This window comes from Callospermophilus lateralis, chromosome 16 (genome assembly GCF_048772815.1).
Source record: "Callospermophilus lateralis isolate mCalLat2 chromosome 16, mCalLat2.hap1, whole genome shotgun sequence".
Taxonomy (NCBI): Eukaryota; Metazoa; Chordata; class Mammalia; order Rodentia; family Sciuridae; genus Callospermophilus; species Callospermophilus lateralis.
Genome location: NC_135320.1, coordinates 63,871,001 through 63,888,066, shown reverse-complemented (window position 1 = coordinate 63,888,066; position 17,066 = coordinate 63,871,001). Strand labels below are relative to the sequence as shown.

General features: G+C 40.7%; 1 protein-coding gene across 4 annotated transcripts in view; it reads left to right on the top strand.

The window, feature by feature from the left end:
• The window catches only part of Sybu (syntabulin), a 103,467-nt gene extending 90,255 nt beyond the window's left edge, over positions 1 to 13,212 (top strand). For all 4 annotated transcript variants that reach the window (XM_076835612.2, XM_076835611.2, XM_076835610.2 and 1 more), the window contains 3 exons: positions 7,357 to 7,560; positions 9,323 to 9,472; positions 11,468 to 13,212. In XM_076835612.2, coding sequence (XP_076691727.2) covers positions 7,357 to 7,560; positions 9,323 to 9,472; positions 11,468 to 12,572 — 1,459 coding nt within the window. In that variant the 3' untranslated portion in view covers positions 12,573 to 13,212. The remainder of the gene's footprint in view (positions 1 to 7,356; positions 7,561 to 9,322; positions 9,473 to 11,467) is intronic.
• The last annotated feature ends 3,854 nt before the right edge of the window (positions 13,213 to 17,066 follow it).

Genomic DNA, 17,066 nt, shown 5'->3' with positions numbered 1-17,066 from the left:
TCAGATAAAGGATAGAGAGTATAATAGGATTGGTCCCAGGATTCCCTAGTGATAAGGGAGCACTGAGCAGGAACATTAAGGGAGCGATGGAGTCAACATACTACTACCTGGAGACCACCTTTCTTCTGACTTTTCAAAATCACTTGACTCTCCTTTGCCACAATATCCAAATTTGTCAAAAGGATGTTGAATGGTATGACTTTCAAGATCCCTTTCTGGAGAGAAAGCATTTAGGTTCCAGAAGCTTGCATTTCCAGAATGCAGCAAACAAATACTTCCTATTTCTCAGGTGAGCAGGTTTGTCTAACGTCCACAGAGGAATCTGACACACCTCCAGTGCAGTTTTATTGTAAAAAATAAAACTAAAACTAGGTAAACCTGTAAGAAGAGTGAAGTCCACTGTGAAAAAAACACAATTGCTCTATCCTCAGACTCCTCCTCTTTTGGGAATAAAGTGCCTCTGGCATCACAGGGCATGAATATAAACATTCTGTTTATAAATCAGATATGACTAAGTCTACCAGTCAAACATTTATCTCACCCATTCAGAAAATTAACACATATCCATGGTACAAGGTATCAAAGAAGATAGGCCAAAAACGAAGCCAATTTTATCAAGCATTTCAAAGGAATTTGCATCTATGATTCAATTCTAGGGACATTTCAATAATACAGAAGGACTTTAGAGAGAATGTTCTAGATTGGAATTCATTGTTTCCTTAAGTGATCAAAAATTGACACATTAAGCATAAGACAAATCGTATATATCCTTCTACCAGAATCTGGTAGCCAAGCAGTAATTGACTTCACACATTTAACAGTAGTTAATAGTTGAAAAAGTGAAACTGACTCTTTATCTTTCTTTATCCAATATGGGCACAGAGCACATCATAGATGATAGAGTAGCTCAAGCATGTCACATAGTCTCTGTGTTTTGTGGACCATGCTTTGCTGGTGATTCCTGTAGAAGAACCGGGTATCCATGCTGAACAATAGTAGCTTGTGATCTTTTTAGTTGTCTGGTTTCTCCTGAGGCAGAGGAAGGTTAGCAGAACCTTTGGTGATGGAGTAGAAAATGTGAGGGACAGGTGGAGTAGGTGAGAGTATTCTTCACAGATGACTATAAAAACAAACCTTTAAAGGCTTATTACAAATTTAAGGAAGGCTCACTCTTACTTCTGAGGAATTGTCTTTCTTAAATCTGTTCAGAATCAGATAGAAATGGAGGGGGATGATTGAAATCTGGGGTCAGACAAACTTGGGTTCAAGGTCAGCCTCCATTGTTGATTAGGCATCTGATCCAAAGCCTGAGTTTTCTTGTTCTGCAAAGTGAGATAATAATAAAATCTACCTCACTGAGTTAAATGAGCTAATGTTTTTGACTGCTTGATAAGGTATCCGGACTTATAACAGGGTTAATAGTGTTATTTTTTCAGTAGTTATAAGAAAATAGAGTCAGTAAAACAGACATGCTGATACTGATGATTATGATTATAATAGTGATTATATTTGTCTGCTAGAGCTACATAACAAAATGTCAGAATGGGTGGCTTAAACAGAAATTTATTTACCCACAATTTTGGAGACTAGAAGTTCAAGATCAAGGTGTCGGCAGGATTGGTTTCTTCTGAGGCCTCCCTCCTTGGCTTACAGATTAACTTAATTGCTTCCTTAAAAGCCCTGTCTCCAAATGGAATCACGTTCTGAAATCCTGAAAGTTAAAGCTTCGTTGTATAAATTTGGGGATGGGAGACACAGTGTAACCCATAACAATGATGATGATGGGTGGTGATGCTGTTGTTCCTGCTGCAGATGCAGTGATGGTAATGGTGATGGTGGTGGTGGGGATGATGGGAGGGAGGATGGTGATGGTGGTGATGACACATGAAGTGCCATGGCTAGGGAATATAAATTCACCAGGCCCCTCATGAGATTTCCTTCTACACTTCTTCTTTTCTCTTACTTTCCACTTATTCTATTCAGGGATGCAGGAAGGGTACAGGGTTGGTAGAATTTCCTCTCTTCTGGACACTGGCCCACCAGACCAAGAAGGAGGAGACCAGCACAGGGCATTTCTGTTCATGGCCATGACAAACATGGCATCCTAGTGTCTTCTTTGAAAATGTTTTTTTTTAATCATCATCTATGATGAATTTGTGCTTATACTTGTTATCATTTGAGCTAACATAAATTAAAGGAATAGAGCTAATAGCTTTTACAATGTAGTTTCTCTTTTAGAACAGTCTCATAATCTCTTTTCTGAGATATTTATGAAGTCTTGATTATATTGAGTAATCTTTTATAATTTGAAGAATCTTTGCTTTGTTCTGTGTAGGGGGATGGGTTCCCACAAAAATCCACATCTAATTTGTCACAAATCGTGTACCTTGGTGCTTTGTTGCATATATATGTTGTGGTAAATTCTTTAGGTAGTAACTACATGTGTAGCTAGTGCCCAATACACCTGTTGTTAGGCCCAAAGGAATGTGTTCCTTTTTTTTTTTTTTTTTAATTAGGAGACATGTCTAAAAGTTACAAAGATCTGAATTTGAATCCCAGCTACCTGTGTGTTCTTGGACCATTTATCTTCCTTGAGCCTCAGTTACTTCATGTGTAAATGGGAGGAAAGAACTACATCCACCTTGTAGGATCATTGTCAAGTGAAATGAAACAAAGTTCATAAAGGATCTGAAACAGTACTAGGGTCACAGAAGGTCCTCAGTGAAGGTTAACTCAGAATTGAGTTCCCTGGATCAAAATTAGGGATAGCTCTTGACATTCTCTCCTAATTTGTAAGGGTTAATCCTACATGTTCCGAAGTCATATAAAGAAATAGGCCACTTGATGCCAGGCTTAGAAGTGAAGCATGGAAAAGAAAACCCAAGCCAGAATACATGTTTCTTTTAGCTACTCATAAGGCTCTTCCCTCTCCTGGCCTGCTGAAGTTGGTTTGTCCCAAAGCCATGGAGCCCATCTGTTCCATATAAAATGTCCCCTTCTCACAAAAATGAGAGAGAATGCATTTGGATGATTTCAAAATGAAAGAACTTTTAATTTTAGAATTTGGTAGTTTCATTTATGTGTGATTTTCTGGGTTGACAGCTAGTTGAAATTATATTTTATTTTAAATCAGTAATTAAAGTTTGGAAGCCAAATTTACATCCCCCCATACACACACACACACACACACTCACATTCACATTTGCACACATCTCTCATTGAGATGTGTCAGTTGGATAAAACTGTAAGTAAAATTGCAAACAGAAGGGAATCTCAAAAAGAAGTTCTACCATATGAAAGGAATCTTCTTCCTCTTTCTTTTTGTAATGCCATTAAGTAATAAAACTAAAGCTAAAACTTTTATCCTGTTTAAGTAATTTTAACATTCCTCAAGATTCTTCCCTACACTAGTGGGTTATCAAATCTCTGTAACTAGATTAACAGGAAAGTCCAAACAAGCAGCTCCTGTAATACTAGCCTACAGGTCAGTTGCTCTTAACCTTTCAACTGCACTTACATGCCCTTTCTGATTTTTCACTCCTTGTAAGTGGCAGTTTCAGGACTCAAATCCACTGATCATTTAGAGAGCACCTTCCATGTGCCAGGGAGTAGTGGGGATGTAAAAGAACAGTTTGTGTTTGTGCCCTCAAGGAAGCCCAGTTCAGTAGGCAAGACAAGGAAGTATGCAATGGTGACACCATGTGACAAGTTTCAGGATGGAAACTAGCAAAGTATTAGGGAGTACCCAAGAGAGGTACCTGCCATGGCCTAGGGGACAAAGTAAGAGAAGGCTTCTTGGAGTAGCTTCCTTTGAATCTGAAGTAGGAGGCATCCTGGGCATCCTGGTATCCAGGGACGTAGGGAAGGGAGCAAATAACATTCTAGGCAGAGGAGATTATAAATTCAGAAACATAAAGGTGATTCTAACCATGGATTCTTCAGGAAACTAGGTTGTTCAGAATGTGGAGTATGAAGAAGGAAGGAGGGCTGGTGAGGATGGGTTGAAAGGGAAGGTGAATTGGACCCTGTGAGCCATCTTAAGGAGGCTGCTCTTCATTGTGGAGGCAATGCTTAGAGGAGGACGGTGGTATTCAGATTCCATTTCAGACAGACTACTCCAGACACACATTAACCTGCTGCTGTGGTGAACAATGCAAGAGGCAAGGGTGTGAAGAAGGGGCTGTTGCAAGTCTTAGTAGTTGAATGAGAAAGGTTGTGTTAAGTCATTGAGGAGGAACAGAAAAGAAAAAAAATTAAGTGGTTAAAATTATAGACTTGAGTCAAGTGTGGTTGGAACATGCCTGTAATCCCAATCTTAAAAGGCTAAGGCAGGGGCATCACCAGTTTGAGGCCAACCTCAGCAACTTAGCAAAACTATCTCCAAATAAAAAAATAAAAAAGGGCTTGAAATGCGGCTCAGTGATAGAGTGCCCCTAGGTTCAATCCCGAGTACTACAAAACCAACCAACCAAATTATAGACTTGATATATTCTGGTAGCCTCTTTATCCATGTTTCCTCCTTTGTGGGCAATTCCCATTCCTCTTATCCTCCAGATGAATCATCTTAATTTTCTTACTTCACCATAAATCAAACTCAAATATTTTTCAACCAAAACAGGTGTACTGGGGAAAAAAAAAAAATCTTCCAAACAGCCTCCAAAATGAACCTAAGCCAAATCAGTATTTAACATGGTGTGTATTCCCATCAGGCAATTGGGTTTAATCCAAAACAAGCTTTATAGTCAGAAACTATTTGAAAGAAGAGCAGAAAGAGAGGTTGCTTGTGCTAATGATGCTAGAAGGGGAAATAACAGGCAGGTGGGGAAAAGGCAGCTCAAGAGACACATTTGCATCAGAATTAGATTGTGCCTTTTGACTCTATGAATTGAATTTCCTCAATGGTAACTAGCTTTAGTGAGGGCTAAGACATTGGCACTGCAGTATCTGTAGCAACAAGAATGCTTTCTAAAGAGGAAAAATTTATTTTGGCAGTTTCAGAGGTTTAGTCCACAGTCAGTTGACTCTGTAGTTCTGAGCCCAAGGTTTGGGAGAACATCATGGTGGAAGGGAGTGTCAGAGGGAAGCACTCAGGATATGGCAACCAAGAAGCAGAAACGGGGCAGAGGATGGGAAGAATGGAGAAACTTTGGACAAAAGGGAGGGAGTGGGATGAGAGCATGGAGGCAGGAAAGATAGTGGAATGAGATGGACACCATTACCCTAGGTACATGTATGACTACACACATGGTGCAACTCTACATGGTGTACAACCAGAGAAATGAAAAGCTGTGCTCCATTTTGTGTACAATGGGTTGAAATGCATTCTGCTGTCATGTATAACTAACTTTTTAAAACAAATTAAAAAAATAAATTTAAAAAAAAAATGAAGCAGAAAGAGCGCTCCATTCACCAAGGACAAAATACAAACCCTAAAGGCATGTCCCCAGGGGCCTGTTTTCTCCATTTAATTAATCTCTAACAGTTACCACCTAGTTAATCTGCTGATTTAAGTTAAAGCTCTCATAATCCAATCATTTTGCCTCTAAACATTCTTGCATTGTCTCAAACATGAGCTTTTGGAGGATACTTTATATCTAAATCATAACATTCCCCACTGGACCCCAAAGCCCATGACCATCTCACAATGCAAAACACATTTAATCCATTTCTAAGAGTCCCTATAGTCTTAGTTTTAGCATTGTCCAAAAGTCCAAGTCCAAAGTCTCTTCTAAGACTCAAGGCAAGCAGTCAGCATGAGTCCCTATAAAAATCAAAAGTAATTTATAAATATATATATCGAATATATAATGGCACAGAGTAAACATTTGTATTCCAAAAGGGAAACATAAGGGCACAGAAAGAACAGGTGGGACCAAAACAAAAACGACCAAAATCCAGCTAAAATCCAGCTAAGCAAACAAGCCCTGTAGCTTCTTGTGTAGCATCTGTGGCACATGGCATGTAGATATTCTCTGCAAAAGGCTTGTATATGGCCTTTCTAGTTACAGCCCACATGGCCTCTCTCTTGGTTTGTCTCTGCTCGATTCCTGCAGCTTTCCTCAGCAAACATTCTACAATGCAGGCATCTTTTAATCTTGGGGTTTCCACTGCAGGTTCACCTTCCTTTTCACATTTTTATGCATTATCCTCTCAGAGGCTGCCTGCAGGGATTCCAACCGCACTACATGTTGCCTGGCTCCCAGGCCTTCCTTTGAAATCTTGGTAGAACTAATTCCATGCTTCCCTAATTCCAGCATCCTGGATTCCTGAAGAGCCAGCAATATATGGTTGACTACAAAGTCTGCCATCATCTTGAGCAGTATCCAGGCCTTCTGGGACTACACCTCCAGTAGCCTCTGAGTGCCTGAGCAGCTAAGCACAATGAAAAAACTTTCTAGAGCCCCCCCCCCCCCCCCGCCCCCTTGTGCAAGCAGGGTGATCCTGTGGTCTCTTCTAAGGAATTTTTACTTTTACACCCTTGAGTTTGAGATGGTTAGTTTTGCTAATTCCTGGAATGCCCTCAAGCCATCCTTCCTATTGTCTCTGAATAAAGTACTTACTTAGCTTATCTTTGGTGGCTTAAAATCTCTTTAACAATCACACCTTCCTTACCGGTTTTACTTGCACTTTTCTGGCCAAACTGAAAGCTCTTCAAATCTTTCTGCTCTTCTTTCTGCTCCTAATTATCACAGTAAACTTGGCTAAAAGCACTCAGCAATATTCATGCCACTGCCTGAATGCTGTACTGCCTTGAAATTTTCTCCACCAGATCAATTAGTCCAGTACTTTTAAATTCAACCTCACAGAAAAATCTCACGAATGGATAATATGCAGACAGTTGCCAGAATGTAACATGAATGACCTCTATTCCATTTCCAATAGAATCCACCTTCCTCTCCAAAATTTAATGAGCTCAGTCTTTACTGTTCACAGTCCTATCAACATTTTGGTCTTTTGAGCTCTCACCAGAATTTTCCATTAAGCCCCACTTACAACATTCTAAAACTTCTCCAGCTTACATCATTTGGTTTTTCAAAATTCCTTCATAAACCAGTTCCAAAGACTTTCGAATCACATGTTTAACTTAGTCACAGCAGTGATCCCACTTCTTGGTGCCGATTTCCGTTTTAGTCAGGTTTTTTGTCACTGTGACCAAAAGACCTGACAAGAACAACTTAGAAGAGGAAAACTTTATTTTGGCTTATGGTTTCTGAGGTTCAGTTCATGGTGGGCCTGAGGTGAGGCAAATATCATGGTGGAAGGGTGTGGTGGATGGAAACAGCTCAGAACTTGGCAACCAGGAAGCAGAGAGCTCTAGCAACAAGAATTGTAAAATCTGTCATGCTTTTTTTTCAGTCGAGGTCCCCATGGGCGAAGTAATGGAGCCTCATCGCACAAGTCTGGCAACAGTCCACCATCCCCACGGGAAAAGGACCTTCTGTCTATGCTGTGCAGGAATCAGCTGAGCCCCATTAATATCCATCCCAATTATGCCCCTTCCTCCCCAAGCAGTAGCAACTCGGGCTCCTACAAAGGAAGTGACTGCAGCCCAGTCATGAGGTAAGTCTTGTTACCCTCTTAATTCATGCTTGTTAGTTCACACTATTTGGGAAATTTTTCTTTAAAAAAAAAGCGGGGGTGGGGGGGTGGGGGGGGAGAGGGTACAACTCATTATACCCTGCCTTATTCTGTTAAATAAAACACTACTCTTTCCTTTCCCACACTAAGCTAATCCTTCAAGGACTGCTGCAGAAAGAGCACAAACCACAATTTCTAATGAGGTCCAGCAGTCCAAACAGGGAGGGAAAATGGCACAGGAGCAGCCGAAAGGAAGTACTCATTTCCCTCAGCAGAGAGAGTCATGCATGTTATTTCATTCCAACACTGAATGTTTATTGAGTTCCATGCATGATGTTAAGCACTGGGAGTAGAATAGTGATCTGAAATGGCCCTGTGTTCACTGCCCAGAGAAGAAAGGCATTAACCATCTACTAACAAAAACAAATACAGATTATTCTGCAAGTACTTGCTGCTATATGTGTGTGAAAAGATGGGGAAGGGGTCCAGCTGAGGCTGGAGGGATCAGGAAACCACCATAAGGAAATGACATCAAAGTGAAATTAGTGGAGAAGGCAAGGAGTTTATAACATAGGGTGGGACAAAGTGTGGAGTAGCAAAAGGAACTGTTTATTTAAAGGGGCCAGAGAGGTGGGCCAGAGGGTTGGGAGCTGTACACAGGCCATCAGAGGGAGTGCAGGCACAGGAGGCAGGGCAGCACAGCAGCTTGGATTGGGTCCAGAGTCAGGGAAGGAGCTGGCAGCACTCTCTTCTAGTCCTCTTTCTTTAGGGTGTCCCTGTTCTCATTAGTCAGCTTTCTTACAGCAGGGATGCCCAGCTTCTGGCCAGGTCTGAGAGGGGCCAAGATTCCAGCTGGGACTGTGTGTGTAGAATATCAAGCACCTCTCTCACAAAACACACTAGTGAGAGTGGGGTAAGTTTGTTCCTTTCACAAGAAATAACTTTCCATTTCTGCCAAATCAGTACACTCACACAGGGGATTGATTTCAGAACAATCTGAATTCAGCTCATGGCAAGCAGGATCTTTAGGCAATGGCACACTGCATGGAAAGTTTCTCCCTCCCCTCCATTCAGTGCCCTTTCATATAATAGCATGTCACTCAACTGACAGCCCAGGCCTGTGGACAATCGTGCATTGTTGTTTCTTATGAGATCATTCCTAAGCCATAGAAAATCCCCCCTCTCCATTGTCCCCACCTTCACACACACCTCAGTCTTCTAAGTAATTTGTAGGACTAATATTGACAGGTATATTACAGTCCACCTTCTGAAGTGAGCTCATCTGTTACTGAGGTTTAAGACCACAATACACGGCTGCCATTTCTTCTCAAGCCCTCAGCTGTGTCTAGTTGGGCTGCTAAAACAAAGTGCCATAGATGGGACAATCTATACACAATAGAGATGTTTCTGACAGCTTTGGAGACTAGAAATCTGAGATTGTGGTGCCAGCATGGTAAGGTTCTGGGGAGCTCTCTCTTCCGGGTTATAGACTACCAACTTTGTTACCTCACAAGGTAGAAAGAGAGAGCTAGAGAGCTCTCTGGAGTCTCTCTTACAGAGAACAAATATGACCCAACTATGTCCCCCAAAGACCCCTCTCCAAATATCATCACATTGGGAGTTAGGATTTCCATATATGAATCTTGAGGGACATAGACATTCAGTCTAACACACTGTATTACTTTTCTTTACTATAGAAAAGGAAATGGCAGAAACTAACATCTCATTACTTGGCTTGTTTCAGGCGGTCTGGAAGGTACATGTCTTGTGGAGAAAACCATGGTGTCAAACCCCCAAATCCAGAGCAGTATCTGACTCCTCTGCAGCAGAAAGAAGTCACAGTGAGACACCTGAAGACCAAGCTTAAAGAATCGGAGCGCCGACTTCATGAAAGGTGAATCTGCAAATCCTTGTACAGTGTGGTTTAGGACAGTTTTCTGTTTCCCTAAAATGAAATATGAACCCAAACTATATAGAAAAATAGAAAAGAAAAAATGATTTTATTTAATTTTGTCAAATTTCTGAAGTTGGTCTCTGAACAGAGCCATTTCTTACTTCTTTATGGTTTAACTGTTTCAGGAATTCAGGGGCCTTCTAGGTTAGTGGGGCCCCTGTTTTTTTCTGGTTTGTACAGCTTCAACATGAAGAACTGGGCGTGTATGTGACTATTTTTAAATGGCAGAAACACTTTCAGGAACAATTCTGTACTTCCAGAAAAATGGGTCACACATGGCCCCATCAAACGCTATTTATCTCAGCAAGAGAGTACATATCTGCATGCATTGTGATTCCTGCAAGCTATTTCTGTGCTAGAGGAAGAGGTTTCATTATTCTTGGCTAAACTTTAAGGTTAAACACACGCACGTGTGCACACACACACACACACACACAAACATGCTGGAGAGATCTTATCTCAGAGAGAAAAGACCTTTGACATTTTGGGGGCAAGCCAGTTTTTATGCTTGATAGTTTTTCCTTGAAATATTTTGGGACAGATTAATAGCACTCTAATCAGGGTAGGTGTGAGCTCAGGTTATGGGTGGCGTTAGCATCCTTTTGTGAGTCTGGGGTCTGATCCAGCACATGGCTGCTTGACCAGCCCTAATCTCTTCTACTGGCACAAGGATATGGAGAAGACTCAATAACCTTGACTGATAAAACTCTGGGCAGATAATATTACAGGCTGTCAGAAGGGGCATTTTTCATCTTCCAAGTTAATTTGGTTCTTTACCTGTTCAAAATAGACTTGAGACCCAAATTCACTTCTGGGGTGAGTCATCCCATACTTCCTGGGATTGTTTGGTGTATGTGAGGAGTTCATGGAAAGATTTTTGAAGGACTGAAAAATAGCATAGATTCTCCTTTGTGTAGGATGGGTTCAATTGTTTTACCTGAGGAGATGGAGAAGGGACTTTGCACAAAGTCCTTGCAACATGTAACATTTTAAAACATTTAAAAACATTTTAGTTATCATTGGAATATGATCAGAACAGTTTTGCAAAGCTAAAATTTACCATTTCAGCTTCTGTCCTTGATAGGTAATTAAAGCAAAATGGACTTTCCTTCCGTAGCTGTTCCTAAATATTATGAAATGGAAGGCTATGTAGATAAAAGCAGGCTAAGAAGTTCTAATAATAAAATGTCAAATAATAATATTGAGTAGAAGATAATGCTTGTAAAGTGCTTTGTGCAGTGCTGACAGTGGGTACTCTTTTTTTAAAAAAGAAAACAATGGGGGCTGGGGATGTGGCTCAAGCGGTAGCGCGCTCGCCTGGCATGCGTGCGGCCCGGGTTCGATCCTCAACACCACATACAAAGATGTTGTGTCTGCCGAAAACTAAAAAATAAAATATTAAAAATCTCTCTCTCTCTCTCTCTTTAAAAAAAAAAAAAAAAAAAGATGATGCCAAATCTTTAAAAAAAAAAAAAAGAAAGAAAACAATGGTAGCAATTTTAATTCTGATTCTGGTCACTATTACTACTACTTCAGCTATTTCACAATTAAAGGAGGAAGTTCATAGCTAATACCTGACAAAATCATTCCAAAACAGATTTAAGCCTTACTGGTTTGGGGGGAGAGTGGGGGGGATTGGGTATTGGGGATTAAACTCAGGGGCACTTGACCACTGAGCCACATCTCCAGCCCTATTTTATATTTTATTTAGAGACAGGGTCTCACTGAGTTGCTTAGTACCTCATTTTTGCTGAGGCTGCCTTTGAACTCCCTCTAGCCTCAGCTTCCCAAGCGGCTGGGATTACAGGCATATGCACCATGCCTGGCTAACCTTAGTTTGAATTGGAAGAGCCTGGGCTCCAGGCTGTGTGTCAGAATTGCTGGTAGGCTGGTTCAAAGTTCCCATTTTCTTAACCGTGCTTGCTGTCCCTCTAGGGAAACTGAAATTGTGGAGCTCAAGTCCCAGCTGGCCCGTATGAGAGAAGACTGGATTGAAGAAGAGTGCCACCGGGTTGAGGCCCAGCTGGCACTCAAGGAAGCCAGGAAGGAGATTAAACAGCTCAAGCAGGTCATTGAAACCATGAGAAGCAGCTTGGCTGATAAAGATAAAGGCATTCAGAAATATTTTGTGGACATTAACATCCAGAACAAGAAGTTGGAGTCTCTGCTTCAGAGCATGGAGATGGCGCACAATGGCTCCCTGAGGGATGAACTGTGTCTAGACTTACCGTGTGATTCCCCGGAAAAGAGCCTACCTCTAAATGCCCCTTATGGCAAGATGGCAGGTGGATTAGCTCTGGAAGAGCAGGTCACAGAGGAAGGGGCCAATAGTGAGCTGCTGGTGGGAGACAGCATGGCCGACGGCACTGATTTGTTAGACGAGATGGTGACAAGTGCCACCACAGAATCTGGTGACCTGGAGCTGGTTCATTCCACCCCCGGGGCCAAAATCCTGGAGGCGGCCCCCGAGGGGGTGGGTCGCGAGGGGGTCGTCGCGCTGGTGGAGCAGGCGGTGCAGACCGACGTGGTGCTCTTCAGCCCTGCTGTCTCCGAGCTCATTCAGAATATACTCAAGTTCCAGGACCCCTGTCCCTCGAGCTCAGCTTCCCCTGACGAGTCTGGGGCTGACTCGGTGGAGAGCTTCCCAGAGTCCATCTCGGCCTTGGTGGTTGATTTAACTCCAAGAAATCCCAACTCAGCCATCCTTCTGTCTCCCGTGGAGACCCCGCTGGGCAAGGAGGCCACCGAAACCCGCGACAACCGCCTCATGAGAGAGCTGGATTTTTCAGCCTATGCCGAAGAAAGGTTGGAGAGCGTCGTCCCGCTGCCCCAGGGGGGTGTCGTGAGGCAGTACTGGAGCAGCAGTTTCCTGGTTGATCTCTTGGCTGTGGCTGCCCCTGTGGTGCCCACTGTCCTGTGGGCATTCAGTACTCAGAGAGGGGGCATAGATCCGGTCTACAACATCGGAGCCTTGCTGCGGGGCTGCTGTGTGGTTGCCCTGCATTCGCTCCGCCGCTCCGCTTTCCATATCAAAACCTAAATAGAAGTTTTTGCTGTGTGCCAATTTGTCCCGTGTGGCGTTGTGCCAGGTAGAGAAACAGCAGGTCGATCTGTGGCAGTCTCTATTCTGTCGTTTTGCTCCTCGGTATTTGATTTGCACTATAGTTAGTTGAAGCCTGTTCACTGTTTAAAACCGGAGGTATCTTCAAAGGCATGGAGACCTGGTTCCAGTAAATGTCCCACCAGTGTGGTATAGAAAGCATGCTCATGACCCTGCCCGTGTCGTCTGAGGTACCTATTATTCTAGTGGTTCAGGAAGAGAAAATGCAAAGTTTGCACTTTGAAGACAGCTTCTCCAAGGCTGGCATGTTATCTCCTTGCTTTGCTTTGTGCCGTTTTAAAATGTGTAACTGTTCCAGCATTCCAATGGTCTTGTGCATAGCAGGGGACTGCAACCAAAAATAAAAAATGTATTTGTGTAATTGATTCAAAGAAGTCTTGAATAGCTCTTTAGTGTCTTACTTGGGGTTGATAAGGTTTGACTGTTTGCAGTTTTTAAATAAATGTAGCTCCAAAGTCTTAAATGGCTTGTTTGTTCTTAAACCTGTTAATTGATGAAACTATACGTAAGTTTACAATGTACTAACTTATTTTTTTGCTTATTCTATATAGTGTTTTATTGGAGATTGTTTGTAACCACACACTTAAGCATGATGAAAATAAAGATTAGTGTTTCCATTTAAATAAAGGTTTTATCCTCCTGTAGAATAATTGTGTTTACTTTTATATATAAGAATAAATAGCAGATCTGTAAAAATAGAATTAAGAATGAGAAAAGGGAAAATAATTATTAAAGGTGAAAATTTCCTTCCTTGACTTGAAAAGCATGGTTTCTCCAAAAAAAAAAAAAAAGAAAGAAAGAAAGAAAAACTGTTTGGTTTTAAAAAGTCATATTTATTCAATAAGCATATATTGAATATTTCCATTTGAATTTTTTTTTTTTTAGCTTGCAAGATGCATAGGAGACGAAGAATGTGGTAATACCATCTCTCCTCCTTCCCTTGCAATGATAGAGTTTGGGTGGTGGGAAGGGATGAGATAATATTTGATCTGTATTATTCACTTATTCCTCATACCATTCTCATGGAATGGATACTATTATATTTTAGGGGGGGCTGAGCCTCAAAGAGGAAAATTGCTTAGGATTTTGTATTTCATCTCCAGAAACCAGTATTTCGAGTGCTGCAAAGCAAATACTTTTCTACCTTACCATAAAAGGGAGGAGACCTGGGATGAGCAGCCTAATTTCTCACCCAGAAATTCTTCCACCATAGCACTTATTTGTTACCTTTAGACACACTTTTTAAAAAACTTTCTCTGTCTTGATTATTATCCATCATACCCCTGATATATTTATGAATAAGGCAGGAGTCTGCAGTCTGTTTAGTCCACCGATGTATGTCCAGAACATAGAATAGTAGCTGCAACATACTAAGAGGTCTAACAATCATTGTTGAATAAATTAATCCAACAACTGCTTCCTGGGTTCTCACATGCAAGCCTATATTTTGTTAGTCTGGTCATCAATAGTGCCCTCAGGGAGCTTATTTTCTATGTCTGTGAAAGATAAGTACATGCTAACAAAGATAGTTTTCAAGAGTGGTATTTTGAAGGAAATAAGGCATTTTGACTTAAGAATGATGGGATGAAGGTAAGGAACACATCTCTGAAGAAGTAACATGCTAATAGATGAAAAGGTCAATCATGAAGATATGGATAGAATTTGCAAAAAGAACAAATGCAAAGACCCTGAGCCAGAAAAGGGCTTCACATGTCATGGAGCATCAAGGAGACTAGGATGCCTAGAGCAGAGTGGGAGAAGGGAAAGACTGAAGTAGACAAGAAGTTGATTCATATGGGGACATGCAAATCATGGTAGGGTTTGAATTTATTGGGGGAACTTACTAGGAGGTTTGAATTTATTGGCAGAGCAATGAGAAAATATTTATGGATTTTAAACAGAACAATGATATAGATTTCTTTTTCCATTTTTAAAAATTTAGGTGGTGCACGCCTGTAATACTAGTGGTTTGTGAGGCTGAGGCAGAAAGATCACGAGTTCAAAGCCAGCCTCAGCAACTTAGTGAGGCCCTAAGCAACTCAGTGAGATCCTGTCTCTAAATAAAATATAAAATAGGGCTGGGGATGTGGCTCAATGATAGAGTGTCCCTGGGTTCAATCCCCAGTCAACAAAACAAAACAAAATAAAAATGTCTTGATTGCTATATGAGAGTGAATTGTAGACAGAAAGCTCATTTAAAGGTCTATTTTAATGGTGAAGATGAGAAATCATGACTACTTGGAGATAGAAGTAGATTTGGTGATTAAGTTGAATAATTAAAGATACATTGAATAATTAAAATTGATGTGATCTGCTGATAGATAAGAGGTAGGCTGTAAGAAATTAAAATTGGCTCCTAGAATTTTGACTTGAACTGGATTACTATTAGTGCCATTTTCCAAGAGTGTGGAGTTTAAGAGGAACAAGTTTGGCCAGGAAAATAAACTTGAGATGTGTATTGAAATATCTATGTGGAAATGCCAGGTAAGTAACCACATATATGAATGTGAAAATTATGGGAGCTGTCATAACTAGTTATAAAATTGGGTTCGTTTGGTTTTGAATAATATTTAAAGCCATGAGATAGATGAAATCATCCAAAAAAAAGTGTAAAGAAAGCCAAACACTGAGTCCTGTGGTACTTGCACATTTAGAAGTAGACGATAAAGAACCAACAAAGCCAAAAAGGCAGCCTCAAAGGTAGGAAGAAAACTTGGTGGATGTAGTGTTATGAAAACCGAGAGAAGAGTGATTCAAGAGGAATAGAGTGGTCACCTGTGTTGATACTCTTTATCAAAAGAATGAGTAGCACTAAATGTTTTGTTCGCTGACTTGGTTAGCAAGGTTTAGTGTCCTCAAGATAACACTCTTTGGAGAAAAGGGATAGAAGCCAGATTATAGCAGGTTAAAAGTGAGTGGAAGAGATACAATAGAAATAAATGTGTGCAATTTTTTTTATTGTTTTCGTTGTAAGTGGACACAATACCTTTTATTTATGTGGTGCTTCGAATCCAGTAGAGTCACAGCCCCAGTACCCAATAATGTTTTTTTAGCACATTGAAGAGTGAATAGAAGAGAAAGTAGAAAGAAGTGTGTGGAATAATTTGTTTTTTAAGTTTTACTGTGAAGGGAAGCAGGAAGTGGGTGGTAGTTACAAAGAGATAAGAGCGAAGGGCTTTATTTTTCAATATTGAGAGGAATAGAACATATTTGTATGCTTTAGTGGTGGAGCCAATGAAGGAAAAAAATTTCTAACATAGGAGAGAAGGGGTTAATTGAAAGAGGGAAATCCTAGAAAAGGACTAGGATCTAGGGCAGAAGGACATGTGTAGAAAGAGGAGGTTCATCTGTTTAGGATCGTTTCTATTGGAATACCTTGTATTCTAACGTATGTACCTTGGGCACACACATTTGTACTAACACAACACACAACTTGCAGTTCCTGTCAGTAGGAGAGGGATTTGGCTGAAATAGAAGGGAAAAACTATTTCTGGAGGTGAATGATTGGAAGTATACCAAAATAATGAGCCATACTGACTCAGGTTCCTTCCTGTAGCCCAGCCCAGACTAATACCTAGATACTGGTATCTTCCTAAAAGTCCCTCCTAGTGTTTATTTTTAGTCATTGCTAAATTAAGGCGTTTTTACTTTAGGAAGAATCATAAACCAGTTTTTGATATCTGCTTGTTGGTTGCTACAGAAACAAGTATATTTGCCCAATATATTTGCTTGTCAATTCAAGATGGGCCAAAAAAATGGACTCTATAATGAGAAAGAATGTTCATGACTACATGCATTTATGTTATCAAAATGGAAGCAGATAATCAACAATAGCAAATCACTTTGTTGTCTTGATGTCCTAAATCCTTTACAGAAACCCAAAGATAAAAAGTAACTCATTTGAGACACTGGACACTGTATATCCTGTCCACATGGGATGAAATTTGCACAAAGGTAAAACAGGAGGGAGGGACTAGAGCAGTTATTCCTTTTTCTTCTGCTCTTCCCCATCGCCATACCCCTTCTCCTCCTTTAGAATTTTAGCTTATACAGTCTATGGAAAATTACTGCTTTGATTCAGAACAAAGTCTCTCACAAATGAGTCCCTTGGAGTAAATAAAGGATGGAACATGCTTGCCTTTTGGAAGCCCAAGGCGTTGGCTGATTTTGTGGACAGGATGATCTGATCCCATACAAAGAAGTGCCTCAGAGTTCTTTCAGTAATTTGGGTGACTATGATGTACAAACAGGCAGGAAAATGGAAAAAAAAGAATAATTTCATTCTATCGAACAAAGTGCTGTCCCATCAAAGCAAATGTTAAACTTTTCCTACAATTATGTGTATAAACATTCCAATTTATAAGAAAAAATTTCCCAAAGGGATAAAGGGATATGTTGACCTTTCCAAGTTGA